This window comes from Diceros bicornis, chromosome 13, assembly GCF_020826845.1.
Source record: "Diceros bicornis minor isolate mBicDic1 chromosome 13, mDicBic1.mat.cur, whole genome shotgun sequence".
Taxonomy (NCBI): domain Eukaryota; kingdom Metazoa; phylum Chordata; class Mammalia; order Perissodactyla; family Rhinocerotidae; genus Diceros; species Diceros bicornis.
This window is the reverse complement of record NC_080752.1, coordinates 41,518,977-41,542,041: the sequence shown is the minus strand read 5'-3', so window position 1 is coordinate 41,542,041 and position 23,065 is coordinate 41,518,977. Positions and strand designations below refer to the sequence as shown.

General features: G+C 41.5%; 1 protein-coding gene across 1 annotated transcript in view; it reads right to left on the bottom strand.

Moving 5' to 3' along the window:
• The window catches only part of MACO1 (macoilin 1), a 53,112-nt gene that overhangs the window by 3,798 nt on the left and 26,249 nt on the right, over positions 1-23,065 (bottom strand). Inside the window, exons 7-10 of the mRNA XM_058553267.1 lie at positions 8,394-8,552; positions 6,862-7,044; positions 4,019-4,139; positions 1,398-1,572 (exon numbers count right to left, since the gene is read on the bottom strand). Coding sequence (XP_058409250.1) covers positions 1,398-1,572; positions 4,019-4,139; positions 6,862-7,044; positions 8,394-8,552 — 638 coding nt within the window. The remainder of the gene's footprint in view (positions 1-1,397; positions 1,573-4,018; positions 4,140-6,861; positions 7,045-8,393; positions 8,553-23,065) is intronic.

Here is a 23,065-nt window from a genome sequence, read left to right as displayed (position 1 = left end):
TTAAGTCTTACTTTCTAATAGGTAAATATTGATAGATATAATTCACTTGAAGAAAGCTTTCTTGGGATACTCAATAATTTTAAGAGTGTAAAGCGGTCCCTAAGACCAAAAAGTTTGAGCACCACTGCCCTAGTGGATCCCCCACTAGACTATGTCCTGTTTATCTTTGTCTCCTCTTTAGCTTCTAGTACAATGCTTTATACAGAGTAGGTGGGAATGCTCTTCAAGTACCTGTTGAAATATTCTTTTCCTTCTACTAAGTCAACTGTTTGAAAATTTTTTTTAGTAATCTATTGGTGGTTAATCAATTTCTTGGACAAAATCCAAATTTCTGTTCATCAGGTCATGTCATGCCTCTGTTCAGAAGCCTTCCAAAGCTTCCCACGTCACTCAGAGTAAAATTCAAAGTTCCTTCCATGGGCTACAAAGTCTGGCAGGATGTGGCTCCTGCTACTTCTGACTCTGACAACTCTGCCGTCACTCAGGCTGCAGCCCCACTGGACACCACACATGCTCCCTTCGCCTGAAGTGTTTTTCCCCCAAAGCTTTAGGTGGTTCCCTTGCTTTCTTCCTCTCAGTGTCTGCTCAAATGCTGCCTATTCCAAGGTTCTTTCATGACCACCATGTGAAGCCAGCAGCCCTACATACCCTGCCTCACCACTGCTGTATTTTCTGCACTGTGCCCATCACCATCTGATATATTATATATCCGCTTGTTACTCTCTGTTCCCTCAGGGATTCTCACAGTGCCTGGCACATAGTAGGTCTCAAATCTCTGCTGAGTGAATAGCCTGCTCTGCAGACTCTCCTCCCACCACTCCCTCACTTACAACCTCCGCTGCAACCAAGCAGAGCCAGCTGCAGCTCTGGACACACCAGGCCCTCCTGCCTACCTGGCCTGGCCCAGGCTGTTTCTTCTGTTTAGGAGCCTCTCTACCCCTCCTCCCCCCACTACACTGCTTCTTCACTGGGCTAACCCCTCGTCATCGTTCAAGACCCAGCTCAGACATCAGCTCCCCCGAGAAACGGCCCTCCTAACTCCCCAGGCTGGTTAGTCCCTGCCTCTCTCTATGTTCCCACACACCCTGTATATAACTGCTGCACCCCAGCATCTTTCGGCAGCTCTGTAGTCCTCTATTTCTTTAACAACACTGTGAGCTCCTTAGGCATAGAAACGCATACTCTTCTCTGTACGCCCTGCACTTCACATGTTCTCATCTCAAAATATGTATGCAGAATGGGAGGGGATGATTCCTAGATGTCAATGTTGGGCACTTATCAAACCACTTGAAGAGCAAACTGCAATGCCTCTGGTTCTGAGCTCTAAGGGAGCTCTGCTCTCCGGGGCCTGGTGCGTCCTCAGGCGTCCACCTCACCTGGGCCCGCCGCTCTCCTACCTTGGGCAATCTCGAGCTGTCGCTTTGCATCCCCCAGTGCGGAGAACAGGTCCAGCTTGATTCTCGTCTCTGCGCTCAGGCTGTTCTCCAGATGCTGCGTTTTATCTTGCATGGCTGAGAGGGCTGACATTAACACCTCAGTGTCCTTCTCATTTTCCTTATACTTCCGAAGCTCCTATCAACATCATCAAAGCAGCAATGTTACAAGATAGTTTTGGCATCGATGTCTACAAATTAGCCTGAAATCACAAATAAAATACCACTATTATTGACCGGGCCCCTAGAACACAGAATTCTGGTATTTCCTGGGTTTAGACCTTACCATTTGGAGTGTAAAATGTATTTATACGATAATGTACATGTACAAAAACATTTTAGTAGATAAATTTGACTGTGTGGGCTGTATCTAGATAACATGGACTCTGTCTCCAAATAAAACACTTTCTTACAAGCCTACCTCAGAACCACAAAAAACTTTTTCTTTGCTGCCAGCTGCAAATGTTGCTGTAACGCTATAGTCAAATTTGCCAAAACTCTACTCTCGACCTGCACTAAAAATTATAAAAATGTTAATTATTTTGACAGGGCATAATGCAGAATAACCCCACTTAAAAGTTCTGGTAATGTAGCCAATAAATATATATATATATATATATATATATATATATATATATATATATATACAGATATTTTAATTTTTTCATTTTAAGAGAGAAATCCAAACTTATTACAGAGAATTCAGAAATGTGTTAAAGTTCAAAGAAGAAAATGAAAAAAATCCCAATACTGTGAAACATTTGATATATTTTCTTTGAGTCTTTTTTAAGGATTATGTGTATCTTTTAGCATAACTAAAATCCCATTATATGTATAGTTTTGTATACAGTTTTTTAAAAACTTACATAATCTCAACTGTTCTTTGAAAATGTAATTTTAACGGCTATATAATATTCCCACATTTATGTACCATAACTTATTAACTGCATTTCCTATTATTAAGATTGTTTCTAATTTTTTTTGTAATTATATATAATGACTATGATGAACATCTCTGTATATCAATCACTGGTGAGATTTTTAAATATTTACCTTAGGAAGAATCCTAAAAAAGGAAATACTAAAAAATTACATGACCTTTTCCAGAAAGTCACACTTTCCTCAGCAATGTATGAAGCCCGTTTCATCACATCCTCGCCCAAGCTGATACTATCATTTGAAAATTCTCTGCTCATTTCAGAGGAGATAAATGATATCTAATTTTAATCTAATTTCTTTGGTGATTGATGAAAATAATTCTTATGTTCTCATCAGCCATTTATATTTCTTCTGTGAATTATTTGTTCACATCCTTTGCCTATTCTTCTGTATATTTGAGCTTTTTCTTAGTAATTTTATGAACTATTTACAAATCGAGAGTATTAATTCCTCATACTTGTTGCAGTACCTGTACCCTCCCCAAGTGATTTTTTTTTTAATATTACTTTATTTATTATTTTTTGTGTGTGTGAGGAAGACCAGCCCTGAGCTAACATCCATGCCAATCCTCCTCTTCTTGCTGAGGAAGACTGGCCCTGAGCTAACATCCGTGCCCATCTTCCTTCACTTTACACAGAATGCCGCCACAGCATGGCCTGACAAGCGGTGCATCGGTGGGCGCCCCATCCGAACCTGGGCCGCCAGCAGTGGAGCACGCGCACTTAACCGCTACACCACGGGGCCGGCCCCTCCCCAATTGATTTTTTCATTTATTTTTTTTTGCTTTGTGATTTCTTCCATTATTTTTGCTTAGAAAGACTTCCTGTGTTTTAAGATCACATAAATTCCACTATATTTTCACCTAATTTAAAAAAAAAGTTCTTTTCTTCCTGCATTCAACTCTTCATCTGGAGTTTCTTTTTGTGTGATATGAGATGAGCTTCTAATTGTATTTTCTTTTTTCCAGTCATCTAGCTGTTTTACTGACTAGTCCTCAATGTTCCCATCCACTTCTGATGCCACTTTACTGCACATTTTAGGCTGTCTCTCGGTCATCTATTCTACTACACCGACCTGCTAGTAATTTCTTACCAGTTCCACATGATTCAAATTACTGTAACTTTACAATATTTGATATTAGTTTTAAATGTCCCTTTGAGAAGCCAATGCCAAATACTTGGCTAAGGTACATACAGCCCAAACAACTGGCTATGTCCTCAGCATTGGCAGCTTTCCTCATCATGCACTGCTCAGAATTTCAATCTGCAAGGCTCAGAGCCATCCAGAATGGTCAATTCCCTGGCGATGGACAGAGGGATAGGGCTAGGAAGAGGTGTATAAGATCCAAAGGACATTAATCTGGTCTATACCCTAAGAAAGTGAAATCAATCTACAGTAAGTCAAATTCTGGTATAAATCATGTCAAGAGACCATCCACACTTCTGGCTTGTATTAGAATCAGGCTAAATTAAATACGACTTGAATGAGCTGGACAAGATAAGAGCCTCTTTTTGTCGTACAGAGATTTTCAGATGCAATGGGATTTGGTCTATATGAAGAGGCACCATCTCCACACTGCAGCGTGGAGCATAAGTCTCACACACAAGAGGAGCTCAAGTGTGAGGAAGTCTGCATTCCCCTATTACCTGAACTTTCAGTTCTAGTTCTCTGATCTGGTCTTCCTTCACCTTCATGTCCATCGTGAGCTTCTTGCCCTCTGCTTCTAATTCTCTGATCCGATTCCGTAAGGTTTCGGTGCACTCTCCCCTTTTAAAACAGAAGAGAAGGAAATGGAGGGATTTAAAAGACTAGAGGTTGACTTACATTGCAGGTCATATTTCTCTTAAACTCCAGAGGCAGGTGGGTTTTAGCTTTCAGCTCAGTCTGCTCATTCTCTCTGTTCTTTGATAATTTCAACAATGACCTAAAATAATTATCATTAATTGGGTGTCTAATATGAGCCAGGCGCCAAGCTAGGTACCTTACCCAGACTATCTTCTTTACTGGTGTAGGGTATATTATCCCATTTTCCAGATAAGAAAATTGAAGCTACATAGACATAACACTAGTCCAAGGTCACCTAGCTTGTAGGTCACAGAACTGGGATAAGAACTCAGGTTTTCCAGCTTCCCAATCCAGCAAGCTCCCACCAAGCCATAGAAGTGAGACAATGCACACAGGCTGAGCAAGAGAACCGGATATGTGCTGTCTCCAGCAGGGGGCAGTGAGCTAAAAAAAATGTTCACTTTTGAGGGGCTAGGCATTGGGAATTTCACCTTTCTTTAGTCATGAAGTTGTCACAAGCCTGGAGTAAACAGAAAAAGGGAGCAGCATTAGGTTGCTTCTCAGGGCTATAATAAGGACAAACTAAAAAAGATGATGACAATGGCCGATCCAAAGCTGATTAACTGTTTAGGTTTCAAAAACGGCCTGATGGAGAAAGAAGGTGTCCTTTGCCTACCAAAAAAGAAGTCCAGGGAGAGACATATGCCTTGAGATTTACTTAAAAATAAAAACAGCCTCTATATAAGTGATGGCAAACAAGGACCATGCAGAGATAAGACGAAAAGAAATAAGCTGAACTGGAAGCAAAAGGGATTTAGGGTCAAGACTGAAACCAATTTACTGATTCTCAGGCATAAGAGACACTAAAAAATACGGTTCAAGAACTGTCATATCCTTCTCAGTGGATTTTTTTTTTTTTTCGTAAGGAAGATCAGCCCTGAGCTAACATCCGTGTTAATCCTCCTCTTTTTGCTGAGGAAGACCGGCCCTGAGCTAACATCTATTGCCAATCCTCCTCCTTTTTTTCCCCTTTTTCTCCCCAAAGCCCCAGTAGATAGTTGCATGTCATAGCTTCACATCCTTCTAGTTGCTGTACGTGGGATGCGGCCTCAGCATGGCCGGAGAAGCGGTGCGTTGGTGCGCGCCCGGGATCCAAACCCGGGCCGCCAGCAGTGGAGCGCACTTAACCACTAAGCCACGGGGCCGGCCCAACACCTACCCTTTTTTAAAAAATCCACTGAGGGCCGGCCCCGTGGCTTAGCAGTTGGGTGCGCGCGCTCCGCTGCTGGCGGCCCGGGTTCGGATCCTGGGCGCGCACCGACACACCGCTTCTCCGGCCATGCTGAGGCCGCGTCCCACGCACGTACAGCAACTAGAAGGATGTGAAGCTATGACATGCAACTATCTACTGGGGCTTTGGGGGGAAATAAATAAATAAATAAAATCTTTAAAAAAGCGTAGGTGCTGGATGAATGAAGGACAGCACAAGCCACACTAGATGACTGCTTAGGAAACTCCAGCAAGTGCTTCAGAAATGCTTACAAATCTCTAAACGAATAAACAAACAAAAAAACCCCCACATCCTCGGCAGGCTAGTAAAGGGTCATGTGAGTCTCTATAGATGCTGATGGGCCAAGTGACCTCAGCCGTCTGCAGTAGAGTCTGCTGGGGGAAGCAGGACCACACAGGAGAAAGAGTTCTCTGCCTGTTACTTCCTAAAAGGTGACATGATGAAGCATCAATTATTCTGCAAATGCCAGAACCCAAAAGAAGGCTATTAACATGCCAAATACAAAAAAAGCAAAACTCAAGGAAGAATTACAGCAGAATTATATCACATAGATACAAATTAGGATAGAAACTTAAAATGAAATAAATAATAATAGTTTACCCTCACTCTTCATTTGTAAACCCATAACTGACCCCCACCATGCAGATGGACTTCACTAGCCAAAAAAACAAAGAAAAAAGAAAAAGCGATAAAGTGAATAGAAGACCCCCAACCCTCCCTCCCCCCAAAAAGGCTCTTAACTATCTTTTCTCCTTTCTCCAGATGGCAGTGACACATCCGTTTCTGGAATACTGGCATACTTTTCAATGGTGTATAGGAGGTAGTCCCCAGTTTTCATCACTCCAAAAATTCAACGATATCTAAGAGTGACATCTTTCTTTTTTTTTTTTCTTCATCTTTTCCAGTTCATTTGACAGTTTGCTGATATCCAACAAAGACATAAGCAGTCAGTACACAGTGCCTGGGCAACCAAGATTTTATCTTTCTTCCATTTTAAGATAAAAACTCCAGAAACACACACACCTAAGAGTAGAGAGTAATAACAGTTCCCTGAAGGGAACAAAATTCCAGATTGGAATCTCTCAAAGTGTTTAGTAATTATTGATCTTACAGCAAGTGACTGGAAACCCTTTGATGAGCAGCACTTTGCCTCCGAGGTATGGGAGGCATGGTGATCCCCTCATCCCACTTTAGCAATGAGGTCACTGAGGGATGAATTTGTTATAAGACAGAGCAAGCTTCCACAGATGAGGCTGAACCAGCTAAGAAAGCAGTACTTAAAAGCAATCCATCCGTGCACAGTTGTTGTGTTTCCAATCCTGCCCCAGGCATCAAATTTCCAAATCTGTCTTGGTACCAGGAAGACCTGGAAAAGACAACCTTGCATTAAGCACTCAGGTGACATGGACATACCTAGACGCAGCAGCAAATGCAACAGCCCGGGCAGCAGTAGCTTCTTCTAACTTCTTCCTTTTTTTCTCTTCCATTAATTGCTTTTCTACAAAACTTCGGGCTTCCTGCTCAGCTTTTAGCTTTTTCTCCAACTGGCTGATGTTCTGCTTGTCTTTTTGCTTCATCTGCACAGCATTATGTAGCCTATATGGAAATGGTAGTCATACAGAGCTTTATAATCAGAAATGCCTACCATAAACCGCGGAGAAGCACGGCTCCTCTTTATCATGTTAAGGCCAAAGTAAACAGGAGGTGTGAACAACAAATCATAAATATCAATTCCCAGAGTGCCCAGGGAAAACACACTGTCATTGTTATTTAACAATTCCTAAACACCAATAAATAAGCTGCCTTACAAGATACAGACTCATACGTAGACTCTGCTCTATTAAGATAAGCGATCTACAGAAGGTAATCCAGAAAGTAGGATAAAACAAGATTCTATCAGAGGGAAAAATAGCTGTAGAACTAATTCTAGTGCCTCAAAGCACCTTGAAAGAACGCAGTCCGACCAAGGAAGAGCTGGTGGAACCAGCCCCACTGAAACTGAGGAAAAGGGTGGGAGGGGGAAGGAATTTCTTTGTCTGAATACAATTATGCTGCAGCCGATTGCAGCCTTTCCTTTCCAGCTGTGAGACGTTTTCTCAGAGTGTCCCAAAATAGATCTCATCCTTAGAGTCACAGGATGCTTAATTTCAGATAGAAATTTCAGCCGTATTCCATTCCCTGCCTACTACCAGCCCCAGCTTTACATATCAATATAAGGTGAGCTTATCTCAATATATCAATATAAGGTGAGATGTTCTCTATGTATCAATGCCAGAGCATCACATATGTGGCTCAGAAGCAATGGAGAGGTTATTTGGCTATAACGCTCTAGCTTTTGAGTTACTTTCCTTAAAAATGGTGAAGGACTCCTCTTTCAATAGGGAAAGCCCAGAGCCTATAATAGTAATCACCACCCCAGACACACATTGCCTAGAGATTAAAAAAAGGGACAGACCCACATTGAGCCAAGAAGTAACTCCAGGAGGAATTAATAGAAAGCACACAAGGAATCACACAGAAGAATTTTGCCTGCCTCTTCAAGTAAAATCAAAGTTCAGTGTCATTTTTTAGTTCCAGAAATCCAAGTAGAGTCTAATCCTCTGGAAACTTTCACTCAAAGGAGCAAGAGTTTCAAGTTGTGGCAGAACTACTTGTCAATTTTACTTATAACAAAAGCTCCATAACTATTTTAAACTAAGAGAAGTCATTAAACGAGAGAAGACAAAATGGTAATATTAAATTGTTTTATTACAATGAAGTAAATTTGTATAGATTTTATAATATGTTGAATATCTGGTACTAAATTAAATATTTTAAATATTTTATTCAAAAACCCCTCTGCTAGGTCCCTTTGTCATCATGAATCTTGAGCTCCAATCCCTGGAAACAAGAGAAACAATGAGGCTGGCTTGACTCGCGGCCAGAGGCCCAAAAGGTGCACTTACTTGTTCTGCAGCAGCTCGTTCTCCTGCCGGAGCTGGCCCATCTCTGAGCGGATCCCTCGCTCGGTGCTCGAGAGGGAGCTGATCTGACTGCGGAGTTCTTGTTCCACTTGCCTGCTGGCCTGCAGGTCAGCCTTTAACTTTTTAATGTCTTGTTCCAGCCTAGGAGAAGGAGAAACACAGCATTTTCAGCACAGAAAGGGTGCCCACAGGGCTCTGGGGGAGACCCTGGCTGAAGTCCTGGACTGCCGGGTGGACAGTGGAGGACCCCTGGCAGCCGCTGCCGTTGCCACGACTCCGGTCTGCCATCAGCTTTTTACTAACTGCTTCTGCCTGGTGCCCACCTCTTCCCACCAGAAGATAACTTTCATTTCCCCCAAATGTTTGTGAACATTGACAGGTGAGGGGAAGGCAGAGGGAGGGTGGCTGAAGGGTAAGGTTCCCTACTGATGAATTTCGCATGCCCCTCAGCAAGGGAGATATGTTCAAAACAACCCGCTCATGACCCACCTGCTTTAAGATATTCTGATAGATCAGGATCTACTGTCTGAGATTCCCTCCCACCACAGGCCTAGAAGAAAACAGTGTCTGAGACAACCTCCTGAAATTGCTAGCATCCTTGCTAAACAATGTTCACACTTCTGGTGATTGTGACAGAAGAGCTCATTAGCCTCAACAACAATGAAAAAAGGAACAAATTACATGCTCTAAGAATCAGAAGAAAATGCCTTCTGTGAGCTGAAGCCTATCTTTTCAATTCCTTACTCCTGTTCCATCTATTTTCTTTAATACAATAGTTTCATGTGAAGCGATATGTACTGGGGAACTATTACATGCACATGTAGGGCCGAAAAGCATCAACGAAAAGTTTACAATCAAGCCTCTTTCTTTATGAGAGGACTTTACAATTTCACTGGAGGCCAATCAATAGATACTTAAAATGATTAAACAATAACACAAGGAAGGCCATGTTACACCCATGGTAGAAGGAATAATAACTAATATTTAATAAGAACTTAGGTGCCAGGCACTGTTCTATAGGCTTTAATGGTATGAACTCATTTAATTTGCACACCTATGGGCTAAGTGCAATTATTATTCCCATCTTTACAGATGAAGAAATCTAGATGCAGGAAAGGTTCCAGCCCAGCATCACACTGGACCTAGCTCCAGAGTCCACACTCTTCTCCAGTAGGCTGAATTATGGCTGTGTCATCCCCAGCATGGTATGGGTGGAAGTGCACATGAGTTCTGAAGAGAGAAAATGGGAATTGAGCAGGGTATTGAAGGTTGGGCAGGATTTGGAGAAGTAAAAAGAGAAGAGGGGGCATTCTAAACAAGGGAGCAAACACGCTCAAAGGCTCAAAGGCAGGAGCAGCCATAGATATTTAGGGATGGAGCAATCAACCTGGCCTCTGAGGAGAGCTTGTACTTAGGGAACAGAGTGAGAAAGGTAGAACAGATCTGGTAGATGGGACAGTGGAGAGTGGCCCTGATGGTGAGGCCAAAATCAGTTTGCTCCATGAGACTCCCGTGCATTTCACTAATCCAGCATACCAACAGAACCAAGATTTCTGGACGGCAATGGTGATCTCTCCTTGGAGCCACCAGCTCCATCGAGTAAGTCCTTACAGACATGTTTTATTAAGCACTAAATCCCCAAAGCCCACCACAGTGTTCAATACTTACTAAATATATGTTGCCTGGCCTCCCTTAGAAAACCAAAGAGCAGCTTTACTTACCTATCTACCTTTAGCCAACTGAAATAAAATCTCAAAAACAAGAAGTCATAAAACCTCGATGGTCATCTCCCAGGCACAGAAGCCAGGCCCCCTGTCCAGTGCCCGGGAGCACAGACTGGAGACCTTGTGTTCCAGAAAAGCTCCCCAGGGAAGGGTCACAAGTCAACATCCATCACGCCACACATTCCCTATTGCCAGGGTTATTCCAGTTACTCTCGGAACTGCTCTAAACAATTACACACCATCCCTCACTCACCAGGAGTAACCCAAGGGATATTTTCCAAAACAGGTCGATGCTGTCAGGTTATCCCCATTAAGAAGTTTGGCTGAAAAGCATGTTAGGTAATTTATCTTTCTTGAGAAGTCGATTTCACAGTCTGAGGATTGTATTTTTAGTAGAAGGTGTGAGTTTTAATGAGAATAGGGACTTAGCATGGTTTAGTAACGTTTAGGATCAAGATTCTAGACTCAGCTCTGGTGCCAACTCTGCGACCCTGGGCAAGGCATGCAACCTTCTAGAACTCAGTTTCCCCATCTGAGGCTAATGATCTCTAAAGTTCCTCCCAGCTTGGTCTGGCGTTTCTAGGCCTGACACACTTGCTGCTGGCTGCTGATCCGCTTCCTCAGATTAGCAACCGAAGCTGCATCACACTCAGAGGCACAGGAAGCAAGCTCCACACGACCAGCTGACTGCAGCACAGCATGTGCCCCAGATGGGGATGAAAGAAAAATTTAATCTGCAGAAGCTAGATGTCAATAATTTTGAAGTTATTACTTTTTTGCATTTTTTAATCTATAAAAACCAGTTTTCCTACCATGAACTAAGAATAACAATATTCGGAATGAAATTTTAGGGCTCCTTAAAAAATGTAAAAACTCAAAGAGTTAATGCAGTTATGAGCGCAAAAAGTGCCAAATATCTAGAGTGTAACTTCTGGAGACCACAGAACACTAAACAACAATATATTTTTTATGTAGAACTATGAAAATTTTGTCAAAGACCTATAGCAGCACAATACAACAAAAATAAAATGACGTGGTTCCAAGAGTATGTTCACTTCATGAAAATTCATAAGTTGTACACTTAAGATTTGTGCACTTTTGTGGATGTGTGTTACACTTCAATAAAAAGTTTATTTTCAAAAATAAAATAATAATTTTACAAGACTAGAACTAGAATGCTTCTGGATTTTCATAACAGCTACCATTAATTTTGTAAAAGTCTGAATTATTGTTTTCCAAACAGCTGCAGCAAACCTGTGAATTAACATCAGCCTTCTCCAGGTTTCTTAACCTGGAGACTGCATGATGACATGTAAGATAACTTAAAGTGCTAAATGGGAAATGCTCAGTAATTTTTGAAATTTACGAGGGAAATTTTTCATTGTCTCCCTACAGAAAGCATTAATTCAACCTTGAACGTTTACTATATTTTAAATCTTTACCGACGTAAGTGGTAAAATGATTTACAATCCTTACTGGATTTTTTACTGCAAAAGTGATACCCAGTCAATATAAAAAACTGCACACAACAACAGAAAAGTATAAAGAATAAAAATGTAAAAAACTCACAATCCTCTCATCCAGACAGAACCACTCACTATTTGCATTTGCTTTATTTCTTTTCTGTTTGTCTTTTTTTCTTTCTCTTTCTTCACACATGTAAATATTTTTAATACTGGTGAGAGTGTACCACATATACAGTTCATATCTTAAGCACCTTCCCACACCATTAGAAATTTTTCATAAACAATTTAATTGTTGCATAATATTCCACTGTATGGATGCACCATCCAATCCCATTTTCTACGATATATATCAATTTCTGCATATGCTCAATAGAGGAATGCACGCATGAGTTTTTTAAAAGAATTATGTGAATTAGTAAATTGAACTAAATCAAGCCAGTCAAGTGCCAGGGGCATTTATTAGATAGATAACTACTACCTGTCTTAATGGTATACTTAACCCTTTGGTTCTGAAGGTCAATACTTCCTAGGTAAAATGCAGATATATAATTTATTGATGAGAAGCACCAAAAAGTACTGATTAAATGGTGTTAAGAGGTTAATGCAAAATCTTCAAATGTATTCATGGGGTTTACTAAAATGTCAATAGCTGCAACCTAAATTAGAAGCCAGTGGTCAGGAAGAAAATGAGGCAGAAGTAATAGTTCATAACCCTTAAAATTAATTTCAGTAAATAGCGAATCAAAGGAAAGGAGGAAAAAAACAGCCAAATTGAGGATCTCTCTTACCCACTCCAAACCTCACCTCTATCTCACCTCCTCCCTCAACTCACCCAACTAAGGTAAGCTATAATGTAAATGCTTGATAATTATGTAATTTTAAGAGGAAAAGATTTACATTTTAATAAGGGGTAATCTTCTAGTTGACCAAAAGAATGAAGCTCAAACATTAGCCTTTCAGGCAGGCTAAGCAGGAGAAATATCTTTGAGTATCTTTAAATACATCTGGTAGTAAAACAAAGTACAGTATTCAAGTATCAGCCTTTAGTTGAAAGGGGTATTGTTTTTAAGTATCTGAAAAGGTAGTGAGATATTTATGTCTAAATGTTTATAATCCCTAACCTTTGTGAATTAGCTGAATTACAACCCATAGTACTGTGACTTCACTGAAAGTTTAAAAGTCTCCAATGGATACTGCCAATAACTTCATGGTTTATAAAGCCTGAGGCTTTCTGAGGCCTGACTGAGGGCACTTTAAGGTTTCGAGGTAGGAAGCAAGTCCTGCCAAAAAGAGGGAGACCTTTTCTTAGCCAGGACTTCACCTAGGGATGACTGGGTTCCCCAAATACTCTATGAGTCACACTCCATACCCACTCCAGAAAACTACCTAAGTGTAGATTTCTATGGGCTGCTGGCTTGACCCCATGGGCCTATCAGGAAGATAAGGAGCCTTGGCTCGGCTGGTTATCTCTGAACTCCAAAGAACTGGTGACAGAGATGCTATAGGCTCTGCAAGAAAACACAGAACTTACGATGCTACTTGTTCTGTAAGAAAAGGGGCTTCAGAAGGTCATCTCCAAATTATACAGCCAAGTGATTGAAAGACGGATTTTTCTAACAAACCTGTCACACCAGCCAAAATGACCCACTCCTTGTTTCCAGACATCTTCTGCCTTTAATGATACCACCCCTCTAGGAGAAATGGCCTCCAATTTTCAAATCTCATTCATTCTTCAAGGCCCAGTCAAAAAATAGAAACAAACAACAAACTAAACAAACTCTCCAGCCTGACGCGGTGATCTCCAGGCCCCAAAGTTCCCGCTCCTGAAATCCAAAAGCCCTCACTGTGAGTGCTTTTCATTTGGCACTAAACCATTGCCCTGTGCTGTTTTTTAATTTGTTTTGGTTTTCAATATTTTCCTATGTATGCATCTTATCTCTAAAAAGACTATAAGTTCTTGAAGCCAGGGAATGACTGTGCTATAAAATTAGAAGCTGGAACTGTATTTCTAAAGTTTCTTCCAATCCTTCCAGACCATGTCTGTAACCCTCACTCTGTTCATCTCCTCGGTGCTTAGAAAAGAACAGGTCAGTGTTGTAACATATGAGGCTCTGGAAACAACCTATCTACAGCAGGTTGTCAGATTTTCAGTTTAAACAGTGGCTGAAAGAGACAGGGGTAAATGGATGTTTGCTTATCAAGAAGGCAAGTGGCACATGAAAAGAATGAATGAAGAGCAACTGCTTCATCTTGGTAAGCACCTAATTCCATTAGGAGATCCCCTGGCATACATTAATCATACAAGACAAGACTTGTTTAGGGACCACACAGCTGTCTATGCAGAAAGCTGAGCTCATAAATCAAAGCTCTGTCCCCAGGAGAAATACTGTCTACTCTCTCCACCAACTCCTTCCCCTCCTCCCTTTTCCAAGTCATTCACACTGACAGGACAGGCAGCATGGGTCATTCACATAAAAACGTGAATGTATCTCATCCTAAGTGAGGCCTACACTGACTTGAAGCTGTTCCAGTATATTCCATAAACCACAGCTTTGGAAATAGCAAAATGAAGCTGTCTCAGGTCTCACTGTGGTTACTACAATTGCTTACCAGGAATAAATACCCAAAAATAAGCCATAGTCTGATGACCTGACTACTAGGTGAATCCATATTACAAAGTACCTTACATCTCTGTTCCCTAATCTGTCAAACACAAAAGGCAAATACGTTCATTTTCACTAAGAAATGCAAAGATAGAAAATGAATTCTAGGGCCGCCCCGTGGCTTAGCGGTTAAGTGCACGCGCTCCGCTACTGGCGGCCCGGGGTTCGGATCCTGGGCGCGCACCGACGCACCGCTTCTCCGGCCACGCTGAGGCCGAGTCCCACATACAGCAACTAGAAGGATGTGCAACTATGACATACAACTATCTACTGGGGCTTCGGGGGAAAAATAAAAGGAGGAGGATGGGCAATAGATGTTAGCTCGGAGCCGGTCTTCCTCAGCAAAAAGAGAAGGATTAGCATGGAAACAATGTTAGCTCAGGGCTGATCTTCCTCACACACAAAAAAAAGAAAATGAATTCTAGAGGTATTCACACAACTGGTCATTTAGTGAAAGAGGAAACTGACTTCTTGAAACCCTTCAAGAATAAAGCTATGAGAGCCACGAACTAGCATTTTTAATAAGGTCCTTAAAGGATGTGGTCAGATTTGATAGTTCGTATCAAAAGTCTTTAAAGTGTTCATATCCGTTAACGCAGGATTCCACTTCCAAACATGCATTTGGAGAGCTGGAGATACACACAAGACTTATGTAAAAGTGTGTTTGCTGCAGCATTACTTATAATAAGAAAAAAAAATCAGAAACACTTAAATATTCAACAGAAGATTGGTTAAACAAATCGTATATTCATGTGTCTGACGGACATGCAATCATTAAAAAACCACTGAGGAAGAATCTTCAATGACATGGGAAAATGCTCATGATACAGTCAGTGAAAAAGACCAAGTTACAAAACATTACATGTCGTATGAGCTCCATTTTGTAAAAAGAATATGTATGTATGCAAGCAAAGAAAGACTGAGGGGATATATATTAAGATAGCAACTCTGTCTTTATCTTCAAAGTTGGATATAATCAACATGTACAACTTATTTTTAACATTTCAATTATTATTTCATAATTGAGAGAAAATTTATTTTAGAAGAGGAGGCTGTTAATCTGCTTTCCAGTGTTCACTGTTACCCTTAGATTTGCCCACGTCACTGGCCAGTTTCAGAATAAGCTGAAAGCCTTCGGGAAAATCCAACTCTTTTACTTCATAAACTTTTTAGGTCACTCCACAGAAGGGGAACTTAACTTGCTGAAGTAGAGACTGCCTCGGTTCCTAAATCTACATCAGCTACTTCCCACTCACCAGTTCCTATCAAAACCATAGTTTTTCTAAATCAAGCTCCTAGAGCTACAGTTTATTGCCCTGCTCAGCTCCCTCTGGAAAGAGGGAGCAGGCACTGCTCTGACATCACGCTGCACTATACACATGTGACAAGGGATGGTGCAGGGAGGTCCAGACTCTACACCAGCTGGCCTGTGAAGTCTGTAAATAACCAGTGTTCACGTCCTGAGTTTTGGTGTATTTTATGGTCCAAGAACACAAGAGAAAAACATCTTGGCGTAGAAAAAGTCACCAGTCCTAGGCACAGAAGGCCTAAGCAGCTCTCTGCAACGAACAGTTTGAGGAACACGAGAGACCCAAACCACCCTTCTTATCACAAGGCTGTCCCCTCTCCTTCTAAGTCCTCTGAAAGCCTCAGGTATGGGGATTCAACAATAAAGGGGGTGGGTGATCTTTGACTCTGGGTGGGGGTACTGTCAATAGGTGCATGTTTTCCAGGAGCACAAGGAACTGAAGGAGAGGAGAAGGCAAAAAGGTCCCATTAATACATGGCAGATGAGTTCATGGGATTTACCAGATATAAAAGTCCTTCCTATAGGCGTCAAGTTTTGATTGGCAGGGTCAGGGGGTGAAGGAACAAAGCACAAGAATAACAGGAAGGGTCAGGTGCAGAGGTTGCAAACTGGTGAGCCAATCTGGCTCATAAACATGTTTTGTTTGACCCTCCCCCATATGATGTAAACAAACGTTTTTACTGGAACATTTCACATAAAGATATCTGTTTTCAGCATATCTCCAAAATATCAGAAGATTTAGCAACATTGAGCCTGCAATCCCCCATGGCAACAACTGGCTGTTCCATTTGGAAGGGTATGTGCTCCCCAACTCCCCCAGGGGCAGCACTGAACACAAATGACGCCAATCCCAGCCTGCCTCCCTCAGCCTGTGTCCTGCCTCGCTCCCATAGGGGTCTGAGTCTGCCACACCTGCTCTAGAGCCAGGGGAGAGTAAGGGCACTGGTCCTTTCCAGTTCATTATTCTGTGCTTCTCTTAAATCTGTTACAACACTCTACCAAGAAAGGTGAAATGTACCTTATGAGAGAGAAGAGTTGTCCTTCTTCCCATAAAAAAGAAATCAAAACTTGTTTTAATCCTGAGAGTCCCAGCTGGCTAGAAAGAAGGTCTAAAAGATCCCCGAGAGATTTACACAGACTGAAGTATACCCACACTGGCTGTCAAAGTAGTCAAACAGCTAGTTTCCAAATGAGAGCGTGAGTAACATTTAAAGAATATAGTTCCTTTTCCTTGGAGTACCTCCCCTTCAGGGAATCCACCCCTAATCCCCTTAGCTGGAAATCTCAATTCATGATGTGCCAGCAGGGGCACTGACTCAGAATTGAACACAAAGACTTATAGCAGCTCCTTCCAAATTCTAGGGAGGAAACTTTCCAACTGTCTAACTAGAAATCCCTGTTTTGTTAGAACAAACTCTCAGTACTCAACATAAAAATGTTTCTAATGCAGACTCCTCCCCCAAATAATTTATGTATTATTTCATAATTTATTTATCCATACAACATAGATAATTGTCTTCTTTGATCACCTGGATATGGAGACATTAGGTAAATCGCTGGCTTAAATTCATTAATGCCTAGTTTCTAAAGTGCTACATGGTTTTCAAGTCACAAAATAGCCCGGTTTAAGTATAAAATTATCATGCTTCTATTACCACATTTATATCCCAGAATAGTATAGCTTTAAATCACTGCAATGGTTAAAATAAACTCAAACTATATTGTAAATTAATATAAACCAAGCTAACCAAATAAAACCAATCAGCTCCTTAAATATCATCATCATGGCAGAAAATGAAAATACATCTGGTCTGACAATATATATCTGCTCAGAGACAATGTTAGACAAACAAATCAAAAACATGTTTCCATAGAGACAGAAAACACACACTAAACTTACTAAATAGAAGTATATGGCTCTACTACTTATTTTTTCCACTTAACAATTCCCAAACAATGTAGTAGCAGCTATACCCAACATATTTAATCTAATCTAGTTAGAATTTCTAAGTGTCCAGTTTTCATAATCTTCATTCTAAAATTTCATACATCTTTACTAAATCTTACCTCTCACCTAGAAATGATACTGTTACAAATAAATTACCATGTGCCCCTGTAGAAGCCGAAAGGCCTGCTTTGGTAGCCATCACTCATTGGGAGGGTGTCAGGCAAGTCATTTTGCAGCAGTCGTTTGTCAGCGTGCTGTGCAGGTGGCACACGGAGGGAAAGCAGCCAGGGGAAAGCCCCAAAGCCCAAATCACGGTCTCCCAAGGTCACGTTTTCTTCCGCAAACTATTCCTGACACACAGCAAAATGTATTCAAACACAAAGGAGAACAAACAAATATACTGTTCTCTCTCAGAGCACCTGAGATGATATATAAGCAGTCAACACATTTCCTACCCTGGGAGATTTCCTTGGAGGGAAGGTTGGAACAGAAACGTGGGATCTGAGCTCTCTCTCCAGCTACCACAAAGACAAAGAGAATGGCCTGGGTTAGGAGGGGAGAGAGAGCACGACCCACCAGGAGAGATGAATCAGACAAGGCAAACTGAGATTCTCCTCCGAGTTCCTGGCTGAGATGTGGCTTGTGCCTAGATTCCTTGGCCCTGAACCACAACCAAGCTGCTGCCAGAGCAAATGGCTTTTTCGACAGCAGTCCCTTGGAGTTTTCTCCCCCGTCCCTCATAACTTCCAGAAATTCTTGAACTTCTGCACAGCCTTTGGAAAAAAGCACTAATTTAACAACTTCCTGGGAAACACCAAGAAAAGGAGCTTAGACTGGAAAGTCTTTCTACTTTTTAGAAATAAAATCAGTAACAGCCTACTCAAAAACAACATATAGTGACACTGGATGTCTGGTCCTTGGCCTGGTCTAATATAATATTTAAGTTTTCTAACTTCAGAAGCTTTTGGCTGCACTGCACTGCACTGCAATGAAATTACTGAGGCCCATCTTTTATTCCCCCTCTTTCTAATATTTTCCCTGCACAAAGGTAATATTCACTCAACAAGTATTTATTGAGTATCTATTCTGTGCCAAGCGCAGTGCACTGTGGCAGACAAGAGGAAAGGAGGTCCCTGCCCTCGGTGAGCTTACATTCTATTATGGGTATAATAAGCCTGTGTAAAAATTCGAACTATATAGAAATAGACAATTTAGAAAGTAAATATCCCCATAATCAACTACAATTAACCATTTGGTACATACTATTTCAAATAAATTTCCATGTACATGAGAACTCTATCCACCTGTGTTTTGTAATGGGTTCATACTACATGCTCTGTTTTGCTACTTCCTCCAACAATCAATCTTGGGGTCTTTCCATTACCTTCTTCTAAGATGGGTTTCCACCTTTCAAGAGAATCTTCTGTAACCTTTCCCACTTAAACTACGTGATTCCCCACTTAGGACTCTCCACAGCCTTGGTGGAGGGCTGGAATGGTCCACAAAAGGCCCTCTCTCCCCCTGGGTACCTGTCCCAGGGAACACTCATAGGCTCCACCTCCCGAATTGACTACTCTGTCTCATTTCTTCCTCATAGTCGGTCTCAGCTGTGGATTCTAGTCTTGCCTTGTGTCTACAATCTTGGGTTCCATGCCCTGAATCTTCCCCACTTGCTGCTGCAACTTGGAACCAGCAAGTTTCTGCTCTTCCTGGCCCTGGAGCTGGGAGCCAGCCCCACTCACCCCTCACGCTGCTTCAGGCCGGTACCCAGGCAGCTCCCTACAAGGGAAAGGAAAGATGGATAGTTGCAAGAAAAACTGGTGTCTCTTTCTTCTTCTGGTAAATAGCATTAGCCTCCAGTTTTCCTTGCTGCTTTGAAATGCTTCTCTAAGATGACAAATAGGGGCTTCTTGGATTCTCTCTTCACTTTGCTCTTTTTCACAGTTATTCACACTGAATCATACTGAATCCATTGATTATTAAAAATTAGTATCTAAAAATATGGCCCTTTCTTTTCCACAGATATATAATTTTTAATTGTGTGTAGATACCTTAAAATGTGGAGAAACGAAAAATAGGAAGTACTGTAAACTGTCTCCTGTTGTTTTTCCCCAAACAGCAAGACCACACTAAGGAGCCTTATGTATAAGTCAGAGGTTATACAACACCCCCGAATGCTGGTATCTAGAAGACAAGATGCAATTCAGAAGGACAAACGACTGTGAACTACTAGTGAGACCACATCTGGGCAATCTGTGCCACCAGCAAGTCCAGTCATAGGGGAAAGCTCGCTGTTTTTAGCTTTTGCTATCATCACCCCCCTTTTTAAGAGAAACCTAAAACTATAAAACATAAACACAAGGTTTATATGTATATAGTGGAATGAAGAGCAATGACATTTTGCTTACCCACCAGCTTAAACTAGAAAGACATGAGTCCCAAATACTCATATCACAGCCTACTAAAACACAATACTAATCAATATGCTCACGGATGTTCTAGAACATTATATAGCCTATTTATAAAGTATGTTGTCATCAATCTATATGCTCCAAAAATATTTCTCTGAGACTTAGATCTAGTAATATTAGTTAGTTCCTGGGTGTGAGTGTATGTTAAACACTCCTCAGTGTAAGTGAATGAGTTAAAATTTCTTCAAGTGCTTCTCTATCCCCTCTCTCCCCCTCCTTCCCCTCTGAGGCTGGGACATCACTTGCTTCGAGATTACTGGAAAAATCCTGATAACCATTTTCTCCTCCACCTCCCTCAACACCCCTGCGCCGCTCCCCGCCGCCTCCCCCACTCCCACTGGGCTCTGAAGTCTCCAAATAAGCAGAATTGTATGAACAAACTAAGTTGTAAGTAATAATATTTTGGTGTGCCTAAAATAACCAAATGAATTTAGAAAGGAATCAAACAATGAGTATTCAATATATTACAACTTACCCCATATTTTCTTTTTTCCCTGAAGAAAAGGCTCTCCCTCCTCCTACATGGCTTCAAACTTTCTCCGAACTTACTACCACGGCAATACCCACACCCCAGGACCCTAGGCCCTCCAAGCAAATGGTGGCCTCTCCTCAGGATAAGTTGATGGTTGCACCCCTAGTCTTAAATCTTCCAGTTCAGGGCTCTTAGGGTCTGCTGCTGTCAAGCTAAGCCTACCACCGGAATTATCTCTCAAGGGCAAATTCCATGCTGGGTGGCTCTAGGCTGTCTGGACCAGACTTGTTCCCAAGCTAGCCCTACCTAGAGTAGAATTCTCAGAGACCTTGTAAGTTTTCAAGGGTAGGAGTGGATGGCTCCCTTCTGCTCAGAGATAAGTAGTCCTTGTGTCTTTGGCAAGAGCAAGAATTTTTAAAACACCTAGAACAGCATCTCTCTAGAAGACAGGAAAATAAATGAATTCTGAAATTCTAAGCACTTCTCTATAGATTTTAGCCATGAAAGCATAAAAAAATCTAGCTCTTGTGCCAATCCTTGAGCCAACTTTAGCTGTATGTGCATTTAAAACAAACAAAAACAGGGGCCGGCCCAGTGGCGCAAGCGGTTAAGTGCGCGCGCTCCGCTGCGGCGGCCCGGGGTTCGCTGGTTCGGATCCCGGGCGCGCACGGAGGCACTGCTTGTCAAGCCATGCTGTGGCGGCGTCCCATATAAAGTGGAGGAAGATAGGCACCGATGTTAGCCCAGGGCCATCTTCCTCAGCAAAAAAAGAGGAGGATTGGCGGATGTTAGCTCAGGGCTGATCTCCTCACAAAAAAAAAAAAAAAAAAAAAGTAAAACAAACAAAAACACAAATATAAAGCAGAAAAATAAAGCAAGCAGGTTGATAAGCTTTTTTATGCAGCATGGTCAAGAACAGAAGTCAAGAAACTTCAGTTCTGGTCCTACCACTGCCACTCTAGCTGGGGCACTTGGAGGGGCTATTTAACCTCCCAGGGCTTGTTTACTTCACTGATAAAAAAGAAAGGATTGGGGAGCCTGGTCTAGATGTCTCTTAGATCTCTTGAAGTTCAAAAAAAAAAATCATCATTCTAAATTCTACGCAGTCGTGTTAAAAGCATCTCTACTAGGCAAACTGTGGATGCTCCTCCTTTATGACTTTGCGCACCAGATATTATTCAACTATGTTCAAGAGTTGACATTAAGAATAAGCACTAAAAATAAAAAGATGAATCTTCTGTCTCGAATACAAAAAAAAGAAGTGGAATGGAAATAAACCAAAAGGAGACTTTTGCTTCAACACTTCTACAGAATATGGATCACTTTACATTTTGTACTCAAAGTTTTAAATTCGCTCCCTTAACAAGGAAACTGAAACAAGTAACAATCACCAACAAGAAACCCCACAGCCTTAGTCTTGGGCTGTATTTGAGAGGGAGCTTTGTGCCAAGTGCAAACAAAACTGTTGGCTCTTCTGCTTGCAGGCCCTGAAATTGCAGGAAAGCGGTTCAGGTGGCGCACCCTGAGCTGTCCGATCTGAGAGTGACTGCTGAATGATCGCACAGACCTGCCACGGAATATTCTACATCGAGTGAAAATGAGGGTTAGGCTAAGTTGGGAAAATGATTTTGATATAATTTAAGTGAAAAAAGCAGGACACAAAAACTACCCAAACACTATGGCCACAACCACCTAAATTTAGTTGATGAAAAGAAAATACAACAAAATTTTAACAGTAACTTGTGTCATAGTAGTGGGACTGTTTTCCTGTTTTCTCTACCTAAATTTTCTATGATTTTTTTCCACACTTAAAATATTTTTAAATTGACCACTGAAGAAAAAATTTAAGCAAACCTCATTCTAATTTACATTATTCCTCTCTAACCCAGCACTCAGTAAAAGTAACCGATCTTACTCATTGCTTTTTCTGTTTTTGTCTAGAATTTTCCCATGTCAGAATTAAAAATATTTTTGGCTACCAACATTATAAGTCTGTTTCTAAATATCTTGGGTAAAGAATTCAGAAATCAAGCTGGCAGAAATCAGGTCATTTTGTAAGATATGTATTTCTCAAACCAAAAAAGGACTTTGGACTGGCTTTAGCAAGCTCCCAAACTTTTCCTGGGAAAGATACTACAAGCAACACTTATTCCCAAGTTCCCCTCCTTCTCCCACATTCCTTAACCTTGGCGACCTATCAACATACTTTTTCTGTCAAGGGCTAGATAGTAAGTATCTTTGGCTTTGTAGGCCATATGGTCAGCTACTCAACTCTGCCACTGTAGTGTAAAGGCGCCACAGATGCTACGTAAATGAATGAGCGTGGTTGTCTTCCAATAAAACTTTTTACAAAAACAGGCATTTGAGGCCGGCCCGTGGCTTAGCGGTTAAGTGCGCGTGCTCCGCTACTGGCGGCCCGGGCTCGGATCCAGGGCGCGCACCAACGTACTGCTTCTCCGGCCATGCTGAGGCCACGTCCCACATACAGCAACTAGAACGATATGCAACGATGACATACAACTATCTACTGGGGCTTTGGGGAAAAAAACAAAAAAAGGAGGAGGATTGGCAATAGATGTTAGCTTAGAGCCAGTCCTCCTC